The 21,640-nt window shown below is 43.2% G+C and overlaps 1 protein-coding gene across 1 annotated transcript in view; it reads left to right on the top strand.

Moving 5' to 3' along the window:
- The window catches only part of CNMD (chondromodulin), a 106,504-nt gene extending 89,664 nt beyond the window's left edge, over positions 1-16,840 (top strand). The window contains exon 7 of the mRNA XM_040341331.1: positions 16,021-16,840. Coding sequence (XP_040197265.1) covers positions 16,021-16,236 — 216 coding nt within the window. The 3' untranslated portion in view covers positions 16,237-16,840. The remainder of the gene's footprint in view (positions 1-16,020) is intronic.
- Positions 16,841-21,640: the final 4,800 nt, after the last annotated feature.

Below are 21,640 nucleotides of genomic sequence, written 5' to 3'. Positions count from 1 at the left end.
TGACTCTCCAGTAGTCCAAGGGAGGGGGCAAGCACGACACTCCACACCAGGGAGAAAGCCTCACATTACGGTGTGGAGTTACAGAACGAAGAACAGGAAATGAGGATTTCTCAGAACACATAAGGACATTTAAAAGCAAAATCGAAGGATGAGGTAAGTGAAGGAAGACTGCACTGAGGTAAAGGAAGCTATTTAGGAAAATCAATTGTACCTTTACAACCCCTTTAAGTCTTCCTCCTCTGATCTGTTATACAAAGCGATAGTAATTTTAGCTATCACTGTTAGCGGATTCTGCCACTTAGTGTGACTGTAGCAGCTCAAGTATGTCACTTCTCAAATCCAACCTTTTCAAGAGTATCGCACTGCAAATACTAGCGCCTCGCTCGCGCTGAGGCCATACACCACAAACGGGATGTTTTCTTTTTTCAGCACCTCCAGTCTCGAGGTCCCGCATGCAGGCAGCCCATTCAAGCCTATTAGGACACTGTGGCTGCACGGCACAGCCTCTTGTCCTAAAATGATGGGTGTGCGGGTGCAGATGAGTGGCCCCCAATGCACACTGTCTGTTGAAAAAAAAGGCCTGTTCACAGTATAACGGGCCTCAGCGCCTGTTTATATAAAGCCTAACAGTTCCCCAGTGCAGATATTGATTACTTAATGTCGCCCATGCCCTGGTAGAGACATTCTTTACCCTTCTGTGTAAACATCCCCACCACACATTGTTCTCCAAGCAAACTCGTTTACACTTCAGTGTTGCACCTTTTTTTCTACTGTCTGCAAGAGCTTCTCTAGCTCCTCCCAGATCATCTGCAGCAGCCGTTGGTCTGCAGTAAATTCTGTGGAAACCCCCTAATCCAAATCATGTTCTCTAGCAGCTTCCCTCAGCTCTCTAATAACTGCCACCTTACTGCCAGAAGTAGCTAATCTCGCAACTCTCTCCACAATTTTCACACTTTAAGTGATTGTAAAGGACTTTTTTTTAATAAAAAAAATAAATAAAATTAATAATCATGTCATACTTACCTGCTGTTTGCAGCAGTTTTTCACAGAGCAGCCCTAAACCTCCTTCTCTCTGGTCCCCTGCCAACACTCTGGGCACCTCCCCCTTGCCAAGTGCCCCCATAGCGAGCCGCTTACTGTAAGGATGCTAATGCTTGCTCGCATAAGACACAGAGAGCACGGCTCAAACCCCCCCCCCCCCACTCCCGCCTCACCGCTTCTGCATGTCAGCCAATCAGGTGGGAGAGACCCGGAACCCGGGAAGCCTCAGGTTTAGGTAAATATTAGGAGGGATCTGCAAACTGAAGGTTTATTTACCTTCATAAAAATGCATAAAATACATGAAGGTAAAAATATTTCAGCCTTTATAACCACTTAAAGCTGGTGTAAGGATTTGGCTCAGCAGATTGTGCATGTCTCCCTCGATGAGTACACAGCACGGTGGAAAATCACAGCAGACAGCAGGAACTTCGTAAAACACCGGCCATACACTATTTTCATTCAAATCTTCATAGAAAAATCATGTGTGCACCGGATTACACCACTCTTCACAGAGGCGATTCAGTTCGCATGTATTGCGCTATATAAGTTTCTCACTCACTCACTCAGTATTGTGTATTCAGCACTATAGACTTTCTGATCCTTTGTACTTTGTTACAGCATCTCAACAAACCAATGTGCTTTGTACAATGCCTTAGCTATAAGGCTACATGCTTTTTTTTTTGGTTCAACCAACTACTCCCTGACTGTCATTGCGGAGACAAACTCCCAATAAGATTTTAAATAAAACCTGTAATTTCATTAATATGCAGGCATGCCCACCCCTTTCCAGCCCTTGTTATAGATGTATTATGGCCCCAGTCCATGATTGGTACCACCTCTGCATTTTATGCCAGTGAAACACAATCAGCTTCCAACCCTCTCTCTCCTACAAACCTTAGCAACAATTTGTTCTTTTTCTGCCTCCTCTCTCTCTTTCCATGATGAATTCCTGTTCTGCTCTGCTTTCCCATCCCCTAAATCAGGCATGTCCAAAGTCAGGCCCGGGGGCCAAATGCGGCCCCCCTGTTGATTTAATATGGCCCCCCTGGGGATTTGGATGTATATATTGTTTGTGGCCCCCAGGGCCACAAAAGATATATACTGTATTTATTGGCGCTGCCTTGGAGGGGACAGGGAGGGGGCAGGACGAGCGCCGTCAGATTACATGAAGAGAATCTCCTGTTTACTCAGCAGCGTCTGTATTGTAAGTCCCGTCTCCTGGGATGCCATTGGACGACTGTTCTGTCTATTAAAGAGGCCACAGGATAAACAAGGCATTCTCCTGTTTGTAATCTGTTGGCACTCGTCCCGCCCCCTCCCTCTGCCCTCCGAGGCTGCAGATGGGCATCGTTCAGGCTGCACTGATGGCAATGGTAAGGCTGCATTTATGGCACATGTGAGGCTGCATTTATGGCACATGTGAGGCTGCATTGGTTGCAATGGTAAGGCTGCATTGGTTGCAATGGTAAGGCTGCATTCATGGCAATTGTAAGGCTGCGTTCATGGCAATGGTGAGGCTGCATACATGGCAATGGTAAGCCTGTGAGTGTTATACGCCGATAAATACGGTATATCCAAATAACACGCCCAAGCTCATCCTTAGTCCTAAGCAGCGCTCTGGGATTCGTTGGGGCCACAAATAAAATATATACAGTAGATCCAAATAACACGCCCAAGCTCATCTCTTCACCACACACAGCCACAAAGGCAAGAGAATTCCTGTTGGGGCGTGTATTAGTGCTCAGACGAACACACTTAGGCAGAATTTTAATGGTTCAAAGAATGTCAGGCAAAATAGTCGGCCCTTCACGCATGTTCACTTAATCAAATCTGGCCCTCTTTGAAAAAAGTTTGGACACCCCTGCCCTAAATAATCTTCTATCTGCCCATCACTATGCTCAGCCCCACTCTTGCTATTGCACCAGTGGTCCATGATCAGGATATGCTCAGCCTCCTTATCCCCTGTCCACAATCAGATCCAACTTCGTCACTTTCGTCCCCTATTGATTACCAGCTACCCTTCTTTCTCTCCCTTTCCCCTGTATTTGATCAGCTCATGCTGTGCTTCTTCCAACTGTCCCTGGGCAACTTATTTTACCTTCTCAGCCTTCACCCCCCACCATGTTCAGATTACACTGTGCATCATCTGTTCCTCTCAGTACATATTCAGCCACTATTCTGCCTTGTCAATATGGTCTATGATCATATCTCTTTCTGCCTCCTTAAATACCCCACGCCCGCATCCAATCTGTCTTTGTTTAGTAAGACACTTGACCAAATAATACATGCATACCACTGTGTTATGAACCAACTAGTGGGCAAATACCATTCAGCCTGACTTAAAGCGGAACTTCACTCTCTATTTTTTAATCCTTATGCTAGCATATTTGTTATATTTGCTGCTTTATGTGCCTAGGCAAATGAGATCATACATCCCAGGAGTCTTTAGGGGAGGATGGGGTTTTCTCACCTTTACACACCCTCCTGCCTACATGTATGAGCTAAGGGCAGATGGATTCCAGGAAGTAAATGCTACATGAATCATTTTCCCTTATGCTCCGTACACACGACTGGGTTTTCCGACAGGAAAACTGCAAGAAGAGCTTTTGGCCGGGAATCCCGGCCATGTGTATGCTCCCTCACAGTTTTTCCGACGGGAAAACAGCCAAACCCGCCGGCAAAAAAAAAGAGAACCAGCTCTCTTTTTTCCCGTCGGGATTCCGACTGACTTTTTCCCATTGGAAATCCCAAGCTTGTGTACTGGGGAATAACTCAAGATGGCCACAGACAGAAATGGGTGTTTTTTAAAGTGATTTTTCATCGAAATAAAGAATGTAGACATGGATAAATGGGGGATATTGCTTTAAATAATAAAAATAAATCATATAGCATTTTTGGTTTGTGGTGCTCAGGTGCAGCGTAGTTTCTTTTTAACTTGGTAATAAATATATACAGACTTGTTAATGAAAATATATCAAAGGAAATTTGTGCCAAAAGCAGTAGGTAACCTTTAACAAAATTTTGGACGTGGTAATTCTTCAGCACCTTTCTGTATTTCTTTGGAAATCTTAGAACACTTTGATCCTTTTAAAACGACACCTTCCAGCATTCCATAATAAGACAAGTTGTAACCAAGGAAGGATGGCATCTGCACCTTGCTTCTTTATAATGCCGTTATATGTGCTTGCATGTCATCTTACCTTGTACCCTTACAATCTTTACATCAATCCAGCAATGCCTTTTAAAAGAAAAAGTATATATCATTGTTAAGTTACTGTCTCGAGAACAGAAAGGATCTTTTGTTATGACCTTTTCTTTTGAACAGAAACTGCAGATGCAATGAGCTTTACTTTAAACTGCTAGAATGCGTGGTAAATGCAAAATTTTCCTCTAATTTGCATACCATGCAAACAGCAAGTAAATGTAAGATGCTATGGCAAACATAAACAGCAAACATAGCATTTCTAGTAAATGTGCGTATCATGAAACCGAGACATGTCTACTGGAATAACCTGCTGTTTTAAAAGAATTTAGCATATCGCCACTTGTCATGATGCCAAGCCGCTGTCCTGGTTCAAACTGTTATCAGTGTAGCCTTTCTTCCTCTATAGACACATGTTCACATTGATCCTGCATTATTCTACTGTTTTATCAATTCAGTGATTATTTTCACACAAGTTGGCTTAGCAGTCTGCATAGAGAAATTTGAGCAAAATTTTGAAAAAGTCAGCAAAATCAAGTTAATCGAAAACATGCTCATACCTAATAAAGAGGAGTTAAAACATTTATTTGAGAGGATCTGTTCGTCCAGCCATTTCCCCATGCTTGTACCTTCACTGGTGGGTCATCTTTAAATTATGCTCAAGGTGTTGTGAAGAGAAGACTCCTGTTGCTCACTATATGGCCTCTGTGGATCCAATCATGTATATGAGCAAAGAAAATAAGTCCCAGGAGCCGCACAACACACAAAATCCTCATGTAAAGAGTTGAAGCAGCCTCAGCCTAGACTCCATCTAGGCCATACACTCAACATTTTTCGCCCCGCCCATGGGGCTTAGTCATGGGTAACCCATGGGTTTTCCTTCCTCATTGACTTCTATGGAGCTGAGAGAAGCTCCCTCTTTGCCTGCACTCCCAGTGGTTGTCAGAATATAAGGACCTACTAGACTAGAGCCTCAAGCAGCACCCTTAATAACTTCAGCTTGCACTTTGGTTTCTTTCACCTGCCTGCCACCTACAAATATTACCCAGACAACTACACCTATCTTGACATCTGCCTGTTTTTGGAATTCTCTTTTCCCAAACAATTTGTTGGTTTTCAAGTGGGTAAATCCAAAACCTACATCCTGGGACAATCATGCAGCTTAGCCAAAACCTCTTTGCAAAGATCCCCTCTGAAGACTAGACACTCATAGCAGTGGAGGCTGGTGTTTTTTTTTGGGGGGGGGGGAGCAAACCATGCACCCACAGCCAACCCCCCTTGTCGGTCGGGTCAATCCGCATTAACCCCCCCCCCCCTATCCCCCATGGGCTGGCCAGTCATTCGTTCGGTCGACCCCGCACTTACACGATCAAGTGGGCAGCGTTTCCCTCCAGGCTGCGGTTCTCGTGCATCTGCTCACAGCGGGTGTGCGTTTCATTCCTTCCTCCTCTCTTCTCCTCCTAGGCCAATAGGATCGTTTCTCCTTTCGGCCAATCTGGAAACAGGTCTTAAGACCTGCTTCCTGATTGGCCAGGAGGAGAATCAATGTGACCATGGCGAATATTCATTTAAACTAGGTTATAAAGTTTATTTATATTTAAAGAGTCAAAATACCCAATGTGACATCTAATTGATAGATGGAACCTGGTAGAATGAGTCAGCCCTTGGCTTCCAATACGTCTTGAACACACCAACAGTGAGATCTTGTTGCTTTAATTTCTGAAATTTTCCCTGTAGTTATGGGTCTTTCCTTCCACCTTGGTGAGTTTACAAACATCTTGTGTCCTACATAGTATAAAATAAATTGAAAATACAACAAGGAGAATGATAATGCCACAGTACAGACCTTAGGACACAAGCTCAGCTCTCTCACAAATAGATATCCAAGAACTCATCAGTTGGTTTCAAGGTCTAGTATCTACCAAACCCTTTAAAATGGAAAGCCAAGTAATAATAAACATATTCTACATATATATTATCATGGCTCCTTCAGTAAGCCCTCAACAAAGCAAACCAACTGCAAATATTCCAAGCCACAGAAGAAGACCGATGCAATTTTAGTTTACACAAAGCAGGTGATATTTAATAATCACAATATTAGAGTTTTGTCATTTATTCTTTATTATTTAATATTATTTTACAGTCACCAGCTATAGTGGCAAAAGTACACATTTTATCCAAATTCATGCAGAAGAATACAAACTTGGAGTATTTGCAGTAAAAAAAAGAGTTAAACATTTAGATGATAGTCTACTCATTCTAAATACTACTGATAGTACCGCCATACACTTCTGTTCTACAAACAGCACTTTACATGAAGCCCACGTAGTAAGCAATTTCCATAACAGTTCTTTTCTAAAGATTGCTATGCATTTTCTGCTTTTCAAGGTGTACAATGTTCTGAAAAACAGTAATTTAAATTGTGAATTCTTTGATGCGTACACACTACTTTTCCTTTTCTTTTGCTCAAGAAATGCTGTAGTAATCTAATGTACGTTAAAGGGAGTTTAAAGTTGGCTTTTTTTTTTCGCTAAAAAAGTATTAAAAAAAAAGACATACACTTTACAGTACAATCTTGAGAAATGTAAACTAGATATGCCTTGCGGAAAATCAATATTGCGCTGGCTTGGTTTTCTGATCAATGTCATTTGAGTATTTAAAGCAAGCTCACATTTCAAGATTTCATCAGTATTCGTTCCCTGCAGGAGTTCTTGTCAGGCCTTTCAATAAAGTATTGTTCTTCCAATCATTCCTTAAAATCTAGCCACAAGTGCAAGACAGGAGAGAACACTGACATTGCACTTTATGGTACAACAACTTCTTAAATTAAAGTTTATTTTACAAAAAAAGAAAGAAAGCTGTATGACACTGAAAGCCAAATAGAAGCATTTGTCTTTTCTGGTGCAGTGTTTGGGTCAGGGCTGGACAGGTGAGTTTTGATTGACTGAAAACCAGCCAAGATTGCTTGTGAAAATGTTTGCAATGGATTGTGAAATATAAAAGAACTGCAAGTTATATAAAAGTCTATAAACTCAGCTATACTGGCTTTCTTCCCCAGGATCTGTTATCACAAACGCTCTTACAATCCATATCTTTCCATTGGTGGGATTGTTGTGGCTGCTATGGGTAGTAGATTTTTGACTCCACAAAAAGAACATTTCCAGTGTAGCTCAGCTCTTCCTGAAAGATGTTGGCCCGGATTCAGAAAGGATTTACGACGGCGTATCTCCAGATACGCCGTCGTAAGTCCAAATCTGCGCCGTCGCATCTATACGCCTATTCAGAAAGGCATTTACGTTAGATTTTGTCCAAGATACGACTGACGTAAGTCTCTTACGCCGTCGTATCTTGGGGTACATATTTCCGCTGGCCGCTTCCGTATATTTCCGCGTTGAATATGCAAATGAGCTAGATATGCCGATTCAGGAACGTACTTGCGCCCGGCGTATTAAAATATGCTGTTTACGTAAGGCGTACGACCGGCGTAACTTTACCCCTCATAAAGCAGGGGTAAGTCATGTTAAGGTATGGACGTCGGAAAAGCGTCGTATTTTACGTCGTTTGCGTAAGTCGCACGTGAATGGGCGTAGGTTACGTTCACGTCGACTAAGCATTGAGCCGGCGTAATTTACGGAGAAAATTCGACGTGATACTGAGCATGCGCGCGCCGTTCGTTAGGCGCGTCATTTACGTGGGGTCACGAATCATTTCCATACAACACGCCCCCTACCAGCCTACTTTGAATTATGCAGGCTTACTCCGGCCCATATACGCTATGCCGCCGTAACTTCGGGTGCAAGTTCTTTCTGAATACACTACTTGCCTCTCAAAGTTACTGCGGTGTAGCGTATATGAGATACGCTACGCCCGCATATAGTTACGCCATTCTATCTGAATCCGGGCCAATATATACTGTATGTCTTTAGAAAGGCTACATTTCTAACAGGAGGGGGTTGGGGGTTTAACAAGAGGAAGATTTTTTTTATTACAGAGATTTTTTGCGTGCACTTCTGTCATTGATACAGAAAATGGTTCCTTATCTCATAGTCACAGTCTAGGCCACATGTATCAAACACAAGGCCTACGGGCCAAAGTCGGCCTGAATTCGCAAAAAAAAATAGTACAGAAACTTTTTTTCGAATCAACGTGTCCTCGCAAAGTCGGCATCACACCAATTTGAACAGTTCCATTGCTGACAATAGTGATCCATCTGCAAAAATATGGCTGCATTATTTGTCTTGGGGCCAAAGTTAAAAATGTATATGAAAAAACCGGGACGGCCGCACTCCAAAAATAAAAATGTGTTCCTTTTAATAAAAACTGGTCACAACATGGATATGTCACAGCAAAAAAATCAGGAAAAGGTCTAACGCGTTTCACACTCTCATGCAGTGCTTATTCATAGCTGGTGTGTGTTGCCGCAACATACGTTAAAGTGCATGTTTTATTATACATTACCAGAATGTGCGTCATAGCATCAGGCCAATCGCAGTGCTTTAACATGTATTGTGAATGGCATGTCAACACACAATGCAGTGCACCACAAATTCCCATACTACACTTGGACACTTTCTTGCCTGTTGTGATGGGTTAGCAGCCCATTTAGAATGAAAAGAGTGACTTAACACTATGCACATGAACACATGGTGCCACGCACGTGATAATACATTGCTACGGAATACATGTGTGAATTCACCTTTAAAGTGTGCCTAGCATCAGATATATTTAATCATGTTAAGTGCATACTAAGCAATGTGAAAGTGTGACACCGATATACAGTATATTACCTCTCACAGACATCACAGTACCCCTCTCAAAAATGCCTTTTTTTTCCAGAAGGAGGTCTCCATTTTTGTCCAGACATAATCCAGGGTCAACATCTTGATTAGTGGTGCCCAGTGTGCAGGTTACATGTGTGCAGCTGCAAAATATGGAAACATTTTGGAGCATTGATGTGCATGAATGGGCTGCCTAACTTAATACAATGCAAAATAAGTGCACAAAAATGCACCATTATTTTGCAGCCATCTATAATCTTTAAGTTCACCACCAAAGATCAAGGTACGCTGGCTCAGATGCCACGTAAATGCAGATGTGTAAACCTTGAGTCTTGCTGTTGCAGTCTGATCACAGGGTGAGAAGAGACTGAGGCCCCGTACACACGACCGGATCTGTCCGCTGAAACTGGTCCGACGGACAAGTTTCAGCAGACAGATCCGGTCGTGTGTAGGCCCGAGCGTGCTAAGAAATCTGTCCGCTGGAAACCTGTCTGTTGGACGTGTTCGGTCGTCTGTACAGACTCACTGGACACGTCCGTCCGACCGACCGCCATCCCTCGCATGCGTCGTACTGATTCGACGCATGCGTGGAAGCTTTGAACTTCCAGGGCCGCCCACGTCCCCGCGTATTGTTTACGCGCGGATTTCTGTCTGATGGTGTGTACAACCATCAGACAGAAATCTCCGGGCGGACATGTCCGCTGAAAACGGTCCGGCAGACCGTTTTCACCGGATTGTCCGTCCGTGTGTACGGGGCCTTAAAGGGCCAGATTCACAGAATAAGTACGCTGGAGTATCTGCTGATACTCCAGCGTACTTTCAAATTTGCTGCGTCGTATCTTTATTTATCATTCACAAACAAAGATACGACGGCTTTTGGCTAAGATCCGACAGGCGTACAGCTTCGTACACCTTCGGATCTTAGGTGTAATTTTCCGGCGGCTGCTGGGTGGAGTTCGCGTTGTTTTCAAGCGTCGGGTATGCAAATTAGCTGTTTACGGCGATCCACGAAGTACGCGCGTTCGTCGCATTCTCTTACGTCGTCGCTAGTTGGTTTTTCCCGTCGCAATTATAAGCCTGCTTTTTCATGGCTTACATTTAGAACAGCCATGTTAAAGTATGGCCGTCGTTCCCGCGTCGAATTTCAATTTTTTTTTTTTTTTTGCGTAAGACGTCCAGGAATACGAAACGATGTAACGCACGTCGCCGTTCAAAAAATACGTCGGGGCGCCGTAATTTCGTGCAAAGCACGGTGGTAAATTTTCACACGGAGCATGCGCAGAACGTTCGGCGCAGGAGCGTGCCTAATTTAAATGGTACACGCCCCATTTGAATTAGGCGGGCTTGCGCCGGACGGCTTTACGTTACACCGCCGTAAGTTTACACGCAAGTGCTTGGTGAATCAGGCACTTGCGCTGAAAACTTGCAGCGGTGTAACGTAAAGACGATACGTTACGCCGCCGCAGATCTCTGTGAATCTGGTCCAAAGTGTTTGCAAGGTCACATGTATCCCCTCCAGAGCATGCTGCCATTAACAATAGTGTGTTTTTTTTTAATGAAAAGGCTAAATACCTTTTCTCACACCGCAGCTATTCGGTCATGTGATCCCCCTTCCCTCATCTTCCCTGATCTGGGGAGGGGGATCAGTGGGAGGGGCCAATATTCCCCTGTGACATCAGCTGGCCAGCACAGGGGGATCATGTGACCACACAGCAGTGGTGTGGAAAAAGGTATTTAGCTTTTTTGTTTTAAAAAAACATATACACAATCGTTAATGGCAGCATAAACCAGTGGGGGTACCTATATATTTTCTGCATTGTGCAGCTGAATAGTGGTGGGAGGGGTGGGGGAGGAGAGCCGCTGTCATGCTCTACAGGGAGGGAGAGGGGAGGGAAGAGACTGTCACAGCAGAGCAGCAGATGACGAAGGCTTGTAAACTGACCATGGTAATCATGGATCAGCAGCCATGATTACCGTGGTCAGCACAAACTGGGGGACGCAGCAACTGGCAGGACCAACCAGGTATAATACATGATAGGAAGAGAAAAATTACACAGTACAAGCACTATTCTATAGAGCATGCCATAAAGGAACAGGATCTTAGTTTTATTTTTTTAGGGTTACACCCACTTTAAGCCAGCCATACACGGATTGAAAATCAGACAGTTCAGCAGGGACCAGTAGAATTTTAATCCACGTATGGGCACCTTGGTCAACACAAGTCGATCTGTTGATTGGTTGTATACAACCAGTCTGTTGGGATTTTCCTGAATGATTAGTGCCGCTGGCTATAGCCGGCAACACTAGTCGCTGTGTTCTGTCGGGAGGATAGGCTCTCCGCCGGCAGAACACAATAACGCTGCTGGATGGATTCCTCACATCAATACTTAGGCCCAGATTCACATATAATTACGTTGCTCCTGGGCAGTGTAACGTATGTGATTTACGTTACACCGCCGCAGGTTTACAGCGTTAGTGCCTGATTCTCAGAACACTTACCTGTAAACTTGCGTACTGCGCATGCTTCGTCGGGTAAATTACCCGACGTGCATTGCGCTAAATGACGTCGCACCAACGTCATTTGCTTAGACGTTAACGTAAATGGCGTCCAGCGCCATTCACGGACGTCTTACGCAAACGACGTAGATTTTTTAAATTTCGACGTGGGAACGACGGCCATACTTAACATTGGCTGCGCCTCATAGACCCAGGGGCAACTTTACGTGTCGCAAAGGCTACGGAAACGTCGTAAATTCTCTGCGTCGAGCGCGCGTATGTTCGGGAATCGTCGTAATTTGCTAATTTACATAAGCGACGGGGAAAACGACGTTGGCGACACCTAGCGGCGGGAAAAAAAATTGCATTTAAGATCTGACAGCGTAAGAGCCTTACGCCTGTCAGATCTAATGGGTATCTATGCGTAACTGATTCTAAGCACCAGTCGCATAGATACCCGGGGGCCAGATTAGGACTTACGACGGCGCAAATGGTGTTGCGCCGTCGTAACGCCTTTGAGAATCTGGGCCTTACTGTGCAGATGGGAGAATCAAGCAATGTTCTTTCTTTCCACCCTGCAACAGACCATTGGCATTACATCAGCCTAGGCAATGTCATCTGATTGGAGCTCAAGGACTGATTTTTTTAATAATAAAAGGTGCATTTTTTTATGCTGTTGCTCTTTATTGTGACATATTAAGAGTTTCTTCATGCAGGCTGGTAAGGTAACTTAAAGGGCAACTTTAATAGAATAAAGTATTTAAACAATGTGATTATCAACTCAGAACATATAACCAGTGTGCTCATTTCCCTTGTAGAGTTTATCTGTTATATTAAACAGCAGTGTTTTTGTGAGACGCTGGCATTATGTGATCGCTTTCTTCCTGCTTTCACACATGCGATGATGACTACATTAGTGGAGTCCCTCTTGCCTTTACTCTGCCACTATGTCCCTTGCTGTTTTCCTTTGTTTTCCCATGTGCCGCCTCTGCCGGTGTTATTTTTGTGTACCGCTGTGTAATGCTCTGTTCTTCATATCACTCAAGCTGAGAGCTTAGTTAGATGATTTCACCAAAGTGCTTTGTGTTCTTCCCAGAAATGCAGACACAATAACCGAGACAATCATCTCATATAGGTCGCCTTGTCAAATTGAGTCTCTTTTTCCCCAGTCAAGGAACTGTTTTAATTTGCAATTATAACACATAGTACTCATGTCATGTTCATTCACATTGTCTGCTTACATTTGTATGAATTCTTTAACAACTTCCATACCAGGCACTTACGCACCTTCCCGCCCAAGCCAATTTTCAGCTTTCAGCACTGTCGCACTTTGAATGGCAATTGCGTGGTCATGCTACACTGTACCCAAACAAAATTGGCGTCCTTTTTTCCCCACAAATAGAGATTTCTTTTGGTGGTATTTGATCACCTCTGCAATTTTTTTTTGCGCAACAACTAAAAAAAGACTGAAAATTTTGAAAAAAAATTAAGTTTTTATTTTTTTCTGTAAATTTTTTTGTAAATAAGTAAGTTTTCTCTTTCAATTACGGTCATTTAAATTAGGCGCGCTCCCGCGCCGAGCGTACAGCGTATGCTCCGTCGGGAAACTTTCCCGACGTGCATTGCGGCAAATGACGTCGCAAGGACGTCATTTGCTTCAAAGTGAACGTGAATGGCGTCCAGCGCCATTCACGAATCACTTACGCAAACGACGTGAAATTCTAATTCTAATTCTAATCTACTTTAGCATTGGCTGCCCCTACTATTAGAAGGGGCAGCCTTGCGCTAAAGTTGCCGTACGGAAACTCCGTACCTGGCTTGCGCAGGGCCCTCGCAAGTTTGTGAATCAGTGGTAGTATGCAATTTGCATACTACACGCTGATCACAATGGGAGCGCCCCCTAGCGGCCCACGCAAGAATGCAGCCTAAAATCTGCGTGGCATAAGAGCCTTATGCCGCGCAGATTTTAGGCTGCAGTCGGCGTAACGAGGTTCCTGAATCAGGAGCACTCGTTACACCGGAGCAAGTAAGCAATTGCGCCGTGTAACCTATGGTTACACGGGCGCAATTGCTTCTTGAATCTGGGCCACTGTAGTGAGGTAGGAGTGGATGGGAGGATCCACAGCGCCCAGCAGGGGGCACACTATCCAACACAACTGCAAGTCTCATGACGCTTTTGAGTCATGGTCCATCACACAGATAAGTACAACGCTTCTTATTTTACAGGCAGCTTTTACTTTTTTTTTTTTACCTTGTGACAGGATCACTTTAAAACATGAATGTCATTATGGCTGTTTAGAGAAAGAATATAAAGCTAGGAAAACATAAATCTTTAGAATATAAAATGAGAATTAGATAGCACAAGCCGGAAAACATTTACTATAATGATACTTGTGGGGCTTGCCAAAGGTTAAGGGAAGCAGCACCAAGGCCAAAATGTACAAACTGTGATGCTGTTCTAATTGTTTTTTTATTATTTTTTATTATTATTCCAGAAACATAAACAACATTTGTACTTTATCTTGTTTGGTATCCTGTACCGTAGCTTTGCATTATAAAGTGGAGGTAAACTCCCATGGTTGATATTTACCTATAGGTAAGCCTATAATAAGGCCTACCTATACTGTAGGTACAGTAAATATGTCCTAATTGTGCACCTTTTAGGGGATATTTAATTGTGAATGGGCCAGTGATGTCAGTGGCACATGTGATGTCATGTGAAGGAACGTCATGCCTGAGCTGCTCCTTCAGAGTCCTGTGCCGTCAATAGCAGTTCCCACGTGCATGCGCGGGAGTGACGTCATCACGCCGTGCCATATGTCATACTTGAGAGGAAGCCGACAATCACTGTAGTAGTCGGCACTACTACAGTGATAACCACTGTCTCCTGAGTACTGTGCCGAGTGGATTACCCTATGCACACTGACGACATGGGTTTGCTTGCTTAACACTGCTGCCATTCACAGAGCACCTTTTTTCCATGCATACAAGGTGTTCTTTGATTGGTTGAGGTGGAGATTGTGATATTATCACCCCTCCTATTCAATTTGTCCAGTTGATTCTTTGATAATAAAGAAAATACAACGCATTCTGTGAATGACGGCAGTGGTGTGCAAATGACCCCCTGTGGGTTTTGTGCAGTGGGACAGCTGCATTGCACAGGGCCTGAAAGTTTGCAATTATCACTGTAGTACAATGATTTTAACACCCCTTTCACACTGAGGCGCTTCTAAACTGCCAGTAAAACACTGAACGCTTTTAAAGAGCTTTTAAGGTGCTTTTGAGGAGCTTTCCATTCATTTCAATGAAGAGGGGCGCTTTTGAGGTGCTTTTTTTTAGCTCTCCAAACGTGCTCCAAAAATGCCGCCCCAGTGTGAAAGCATCTAATTTAAAGGGGTTGTAAAGGTAAAGCAAAAATTAAAGGATGAGGTAAGTGAAGGAGGACTGCACTAAGCTAAAGGAAGCTATTTAGGGGGAAAAAAATTGTACCTTTACAACCCCTTTAATGGGAAGCAGTTTTCGTGAGTCTTTTACAGGTGCTTTTTTTAACGCAAAAGCGCTTAAAAAACTCTGTACTCAGTGTAAAAGGGGTCTTAGACCGCTTTTACACTGGTGCGCTTTGCAGGCGCTAAAACGCTAAAAATAGCGCCTGCAAAGCGCCCTGAAACAGCCGCTGCTGTCTCTCCAGTGTGAAAGCCCCGAGGGTATACTGCTCCTCCACCGCTCCTGCCCCTTGAAATCAATGGGCACCGTGGCTATACCGCTGGCAAAGCACCTTTGGCGCTCTGTGGTGGTTTTAACCCTTTCTCGGCGGCTAGCGGGGGGTAAACGCGCCACTATTTTTAGCGGCACTTTACTGTAACTTTTGCGGCCGAAAAGGGGTTAAAATCACCCGCATAGTGGCGCTTTGCCGGCGGGTGGGCCGCTCTGCCCTTTCATTTCAATGGACAAGAGCAGTGAAGGAGCGGTGTATACACCGCTCATAAGATGCTGCTTGCAGGACATTTTTTAACGTCCTGCCAGCGCATTGCCTCTGACACTGCAGGGAGGCCATTTTTCAGGCACTTCAGCCCAAAAGCGCATGAAAAACACCACAGTGTGAAAGGGGTCTTAAGCTGGCCTTAGATGGATCAAAATTTTGGCCAGTTCAGAAGGGACTGGACGAATTTCTTTCCATCTATGGGCAGGCTGGTTGCCCAACTTCTGTACAACCAGCCTATTGATTTTTTTTTTTACATAGGTCCAGCTTGGACCAATGTAAGCATGCAGTAAAGATAGTACCTGGCGCTTAGCTTTAAATATTCCTCCTAGACAGCAGGTACTCTGTATGACACACTCCAGCCCAGTACACGCTCCAAAATTTGCATATTTATCTGAAATATTTGTATCTAATTTATTGTTTCAGCCATGTAAACACAAAATTGCATAATTTATTGAACATCCTCATGTTTGCATGACACAACTAGAGATCATAATAATCATATTGGTTTTTTTTTATGACAGCTGGAAGGAGAAGGTGGCATGACTTTTGACCCCATGCTGGACCATCAAGGCATATGCTGCATTGAATGTAGAAGAAGTTACACCCAGTGCCAGAGAATCTGTGAACCTCTTCTTGGCTACTATCCATGGCCATACAACTATCAGGGGTGCCGCTCAGCATGCAGAGTCATCATGCCATGCAGCTGGTGGGTAGCCCGTATCCTGGGAGTTGTGTAACATGAATGGCATTAAAATGACAGATGGAAATAACTCCAGAAAGAAAGGGCCAAATTGAAAAGCAGCGGTAATGTTGTTGACATGTTATTTGTTGTAAATAAAGACCTAAGTTAATATGTGATGGTCGCATTCATTGAGTGGAGTGTGGTCAGGTCTTAGGCGTCATCTCTGTATGGAAAGTGCAATAGTCTTCATGGGAATTTTCCTACACTTTGCCCTCTTTTTTCTTTTCTGGATTAATCTTTTCATGTAGAACCCTGTCCTGCCGTGAGACATATTTGCTGACGTGATTTAGAGAAACGTTCATTTCTAAAGGTTAACTTGACTGGCTGCCGTGTTTCACATTTCTGTAGCTTGATGTAAATAAATCTCAAGTGAATTTGCACCCTGTTGTTGTTGAAGCGGATACATTTCAAACAGCGGAAACCAGTTGATGCCAGCTTGTTACTTGCTGCTGTTTCCAATCAGTAATTTCTCTGTAGATGGAGGAATAACATATTTGACAGAAACTATTTATATTTTTGACAATGTAATGTATAACACAAGTTTAGCTAATTTTATACCAATCACTGCAATAAAAAGAATGATTACTTTTTTTTTTCCATGGAATGGGCTATAATTCTCCTATGCAAATGAGTTCTTTTATGTACGGTGCTCCTGAAAAAAAAAATACTCAGCTATGCTTCCTTGTCAGTCTGAATAAACTTGCGCTAATAATATCCACAGCTTGCCTAATGTAGCCACTGAATTTCTAAACAGAGATGCAAATGTATTGTGCAATCAGATTAATCTGATTTCCAGGCAGATGGGATTATTTTATTGAGTATGTGCTAAAGTGTCCAGCTTACAAAGAATCATGCAACTTGTGCATTCTGTTCTCCACAGAGTAGACCGATGTTCAAACACAGAGGGAACTTTTTTGCCAGGAAAATATTCCTCTAGATTTTTTTCCTCCAATTTTTCAGATTTTTGTAATTTATTTGTGTATCTTGTATTTACAGTAAGGCCTCGTACACACGGGCAAACATGTCCGATGAAAACGGTCCGCGGACCGTTTTCATCGGACATGTCCGCTGGGATCATTTGGTCTGATGGCTGTACACACCATCAGACCAAATTCCCCGCGGACAGGATACGCGGTGACGTGGCCGCGCCGATGACGCGGCGACGTGCGCGACTCTGGAAGGTCAATGCTTCCACGTATGCGTCGAATCACTTCGACGCATGCGAGGGCTTTCGGCCGAGCGGACATGTCCGGTGAGTCATACAGACGACCGAACATGTCCGACAGACAGGCTTCCAGCGGACATGTTTCTTAGCATGCTAAGAAACATTTATGCGCTGGAAACCTGTCCGCTCGGCCGGGAATCTGGTCCGGTCGCCCGTACATGTCCGCGGACCAGTTTCAGCAAACATGTTCGGTCGTGTGTACGAGGCCTAAGAGAGTATCACTCTCCCATGTTTATGAAAACTGGAGAAGGTGATCTGTTCCTCATCCATCTGGTGGATCGGCTCGGATCGGATGGAAACCGGATGTAAATAGAGAGGTGGTTCGTTTACATCTGACCGCCCATAAAGGAGAGCGGGCTGTGCCTGTATCCGTTCTGCATGAGTGGAGCAGACACAAGGGAAAGAGCTGGGTGCACAGAGCTCAAAGACATGTTAGCCTGGGTTCACACTGATACTACACGACAGTCAGGCTGGGTTCACACTGATACTACACGACAGTCAGGCTGGGTTCACACTGATACGACAAGACAGTCATACGACTTTCATCCTAATTTGCTCTGCGACATCAGTCCTACATCTGTGCTACATTGGTCCTACATCCATCCAACTTAAATGACCAGGATACTACTTCAATCCGATTTTGTAATAGTCTGACTTGTCCTTTGACCAATCAAAACAATCCCAGTGTGACATAAATTCCTTTTACTGCTGCTGTAATCACCATGTCGGATGTCAAAAGTCAGATGGTTAGGACAAGGATCCTACTTTGATCCGACTTCAATGATATTCAATGGGCTGAAGTTGGACCAAAGTAGTACAGGGAGCATTTTCAAAGTCGGACTGACTTGTGTCGGACCAGTTATGACGCCTCTCATATGGAAACATTGATTTTCACACATCATGCGACATGAGCTCCCAATGTCGGAGTCTTTGTCGGACCAGTGTGAACCCGGCCTCATACGACTTTCATCCTAATTTGCTCTGCAACATCAGTCCTACATCCATCCAACTTGAATAAACAGGATACTACTTCAATCCGATTTTGTAATAGTATGACTTGTCCCTTGATCAATCAAAACAATCCCAGTGTGACATAAATTCCTTTTACTGCTGCTGTAATCACCATGTCAGATGTCAAAAGTCGAATGGCAAGGATCCTATTTTGATGCGACTTCAGTGATATTCAATGGGCTGAATTAGGATCAAAGTTGGACCAAAGTAGTGCAGGGAGCAATTTCAAAGTCGGACCGACTTGTGTCAGACCAGTTAGGACGGCTCCCATAGGGAAACATCGATTTTCACACGTCATGTGACATGAGCTCCCAATGTTGGAGCATTTGTCGGACAAGTGTGAACCCAGCCTAAGGATCTGATGAGCTGCTGGAAGAATCCGGGTGCCTGCCTGGTCCACAGCCAGAGAAATCCAATTGAAACAGAGAAAAATGGCGGTACACCCAGAAATAAAATGAATAAAGTTTATTTCAAGTCCATAAAATCAAGAGAACATGACATTAATCAATCAATCAATCCAATAAGGTGCTCAGTGGACACGTTTCACACAAAGGTGCTTACTTATCACTGATGTGTAAGCACCTTTGTGTAAAACACGTCCACTGAGCACCTTATTGAATTGATTGATGTACGTCATGTTCTCTTGATTTTATGGACTTTCAATAAACTTCTTTGATTTTATTTCTGGATGTGCCACCATTTTTCTCTGTTTTAATTGGAGCAGACACAAACCAGCCATCTACCTGCACAGTGGACAGATTCCTCGATGAGTAGGCAGACTCCGACAGAGCCCGCCCCTTTGTATGGGGCCTTACACCCGACTGCCATTGGGTTGGATGTAGGCAGGTGTAAATGGACACATCTATTTTCACCTGCTGCTTCATTGAGGAAAACTGAGGTTCTGATTGGGTCTGCCTGAAAAACGGACCTGATGGGAACGTTCGTGTGAAAGGGGCCTAAAGCAGTCTATAGGTAGGTTTCTGCATTCTCTCCACTTTTCCTTCCTCTATGTTGATCAGTCAGGTCCAAGTAAGAATTCTTTATAAATTGTATCATACTGTGAGAGAAATATTTTAAAACCCAAGCCTTGAAAGGTTGTCAATGGCCATCACTCCTGTAAGACATTTTATAAAGTGTGGTAAATAGAAACTGTGGGCCAGATCCACAAAAGTGATACGCCGTCATATCCCTGTTTCTATCTATGCGGCTGATTCATAGAATCAGTTACGCATAGATATCCCTAAGATCCGGCAGGTGTAATAGTTTTACACTGTCGGATCTTAGGATGCAGTACCGCGGCCGCCGCTGGTTGCATTTCTCGTCGAAATTCCGCGTCGGGTATGCAAATTAGCACTTAAGGGAAAAACCTTTGTGGATCTCCGTCGTTAATTCTCCGTAAGTGTTAGTTTGCCATCGCAAAATTAGGGCTGCTTTTACAAAGTGTAAACTTAGTACACCATATAAAAATATACCCTTCTTTCCTGCGTCGCTGTCAATTTTTTTTTTTTAAAAATATTTTTCCCGCGCATCTCTTTTTTACCCGTCGCGATTCACAAAACTCGGCGCAACGTAACGTAATGCAAAGCACGTCGGGAGCATGCGCAGTACGTCCGGCGCGGGAGCGCGCCTAATTTAAATGGGACTCGCCCCATTGCGCCGGACAGATTTAAGTTACACAGCTGCAAATTTCTAGGTAAGTGCTTTGTGGATCGGGCACTTAGGTAGAAATTTTGCGGCGGTGTAACTTAAATCGAAACATTTAAGTTAAGCCCGCTGGTTGTGGATCTGGCCCTGTATTACTATTCCTGATTTAAAGGGAAACAGTAGTGCATTTTGACTGAGAATACCTTCACTTATCATTGTAATGTTTCCCGAAAAGGAAATGTGACTTACATTTTATATGCTTGATCTTCCATATTTTCATGATGGAATGTCACACACAGGTTTGTAGACTTTCCCCTGAGAGAGTCTCTCTATAGCAGACAACCTCAGTTAATATCCTTGCTGAAAAATTGCCAGATAAAAAAAAAAATGCCATATTACCAGAAATGTGATAACTAGCCTAGTTCTTGTTCTTATAGTGGAACTATGGGCAAAAAATAAATAAAAAATACATCATGTATATTATATGGTCAGTCATTAGCATTAACAACAATTTGTCTTTCTGCTGTCCAGCAAACATGGTAGCTACAGGTTTGGGATAAAAAAATAAAACTGCTGAGGATGCTTATAAAGCTTAGTACACACAATGCGATTATCGGATTTTTTGCTTGCTAGTCTCATATCGAAAACAAGTAGGTTACTAAAGTACAAAAATTCTCGTAAGACAGAACAAAAGAAAATCAGAAGTGATATAATGTATTTGTATTGTATTTTCGGACAAAAACTGTACTGATTAAATGAAAATCGTATGATCTTTTTTTTGTGTTTGTTCCTTCAAGAAATTTGGGATAAAAGCGCTGTACTACCTATCAGATTATCGTACGATCGTTTTGATTGCAGTATTTTTTGTACGATATTCTGATCGTGTGTAGCTTGGAAAAGTGTTAGCTGGAGTTGGACTTTAATTTGTTTGTTATTTAAAGTCTATTTAAAACGACATAACTATTTAAGCCAACCCTATCCTCAGGGTGACACAGCTTCTGCGAGGCGTCAGAATTTAAAGATAATACATAACTATGTAACTGGGGGGGACAATTTAAAAAAATAAATAAAGCAGTGTTAATTCTATAGCAGCGATTATTTGTTTGCCCAAAGTTACCCAAACCAGCTAATCAGGATCTATTCTACAGTATCTTGTACTGGGCCAAAGTTGGATTGGCTGGTATGGGTTACTGTACTAAATAGTTAGCATTTAATTAGATCTTTGTTGAACGAGGGTATAGAGTATATTGTTTTCAGCCAGTCGGGACGGTAGAGCCTTATATGCAATACATGTGCAATTAAATGCACAAAAAAAATATTTGTTTATCTGAACACAATTACGAAGAATATCCTAGAAATACTCTGTGGTAGGTAGGCTGCCAATATTGTAACAATTTACAAAGCGAAAAGGACTTCACTTTGTCATAGGGTCCAGATATAAATGTTAGAGCAAATAGCAGAATATTCATATTCAGTCACAAGTGCAGCCCATTTACTGCTATTTCTTCAGAAACCAGCA

This window comes from Rana temporaria, chromosome 2, assembly GCF_905171775.1.
Source record: "Rana temporaria chromosome 2, aRanTem1.1, whole genome shotgun sequence".
NCBI lineage: Eukaryota > Metazoa > Chordata > Amphibia > Anura > Ranidae > Rana > Rana temporaria.
The sequence above is the reverse complement of the archived record's forward strand: the minus strand, read 5'-3'. Positions and strand labels throughout refer to the sequence as shown.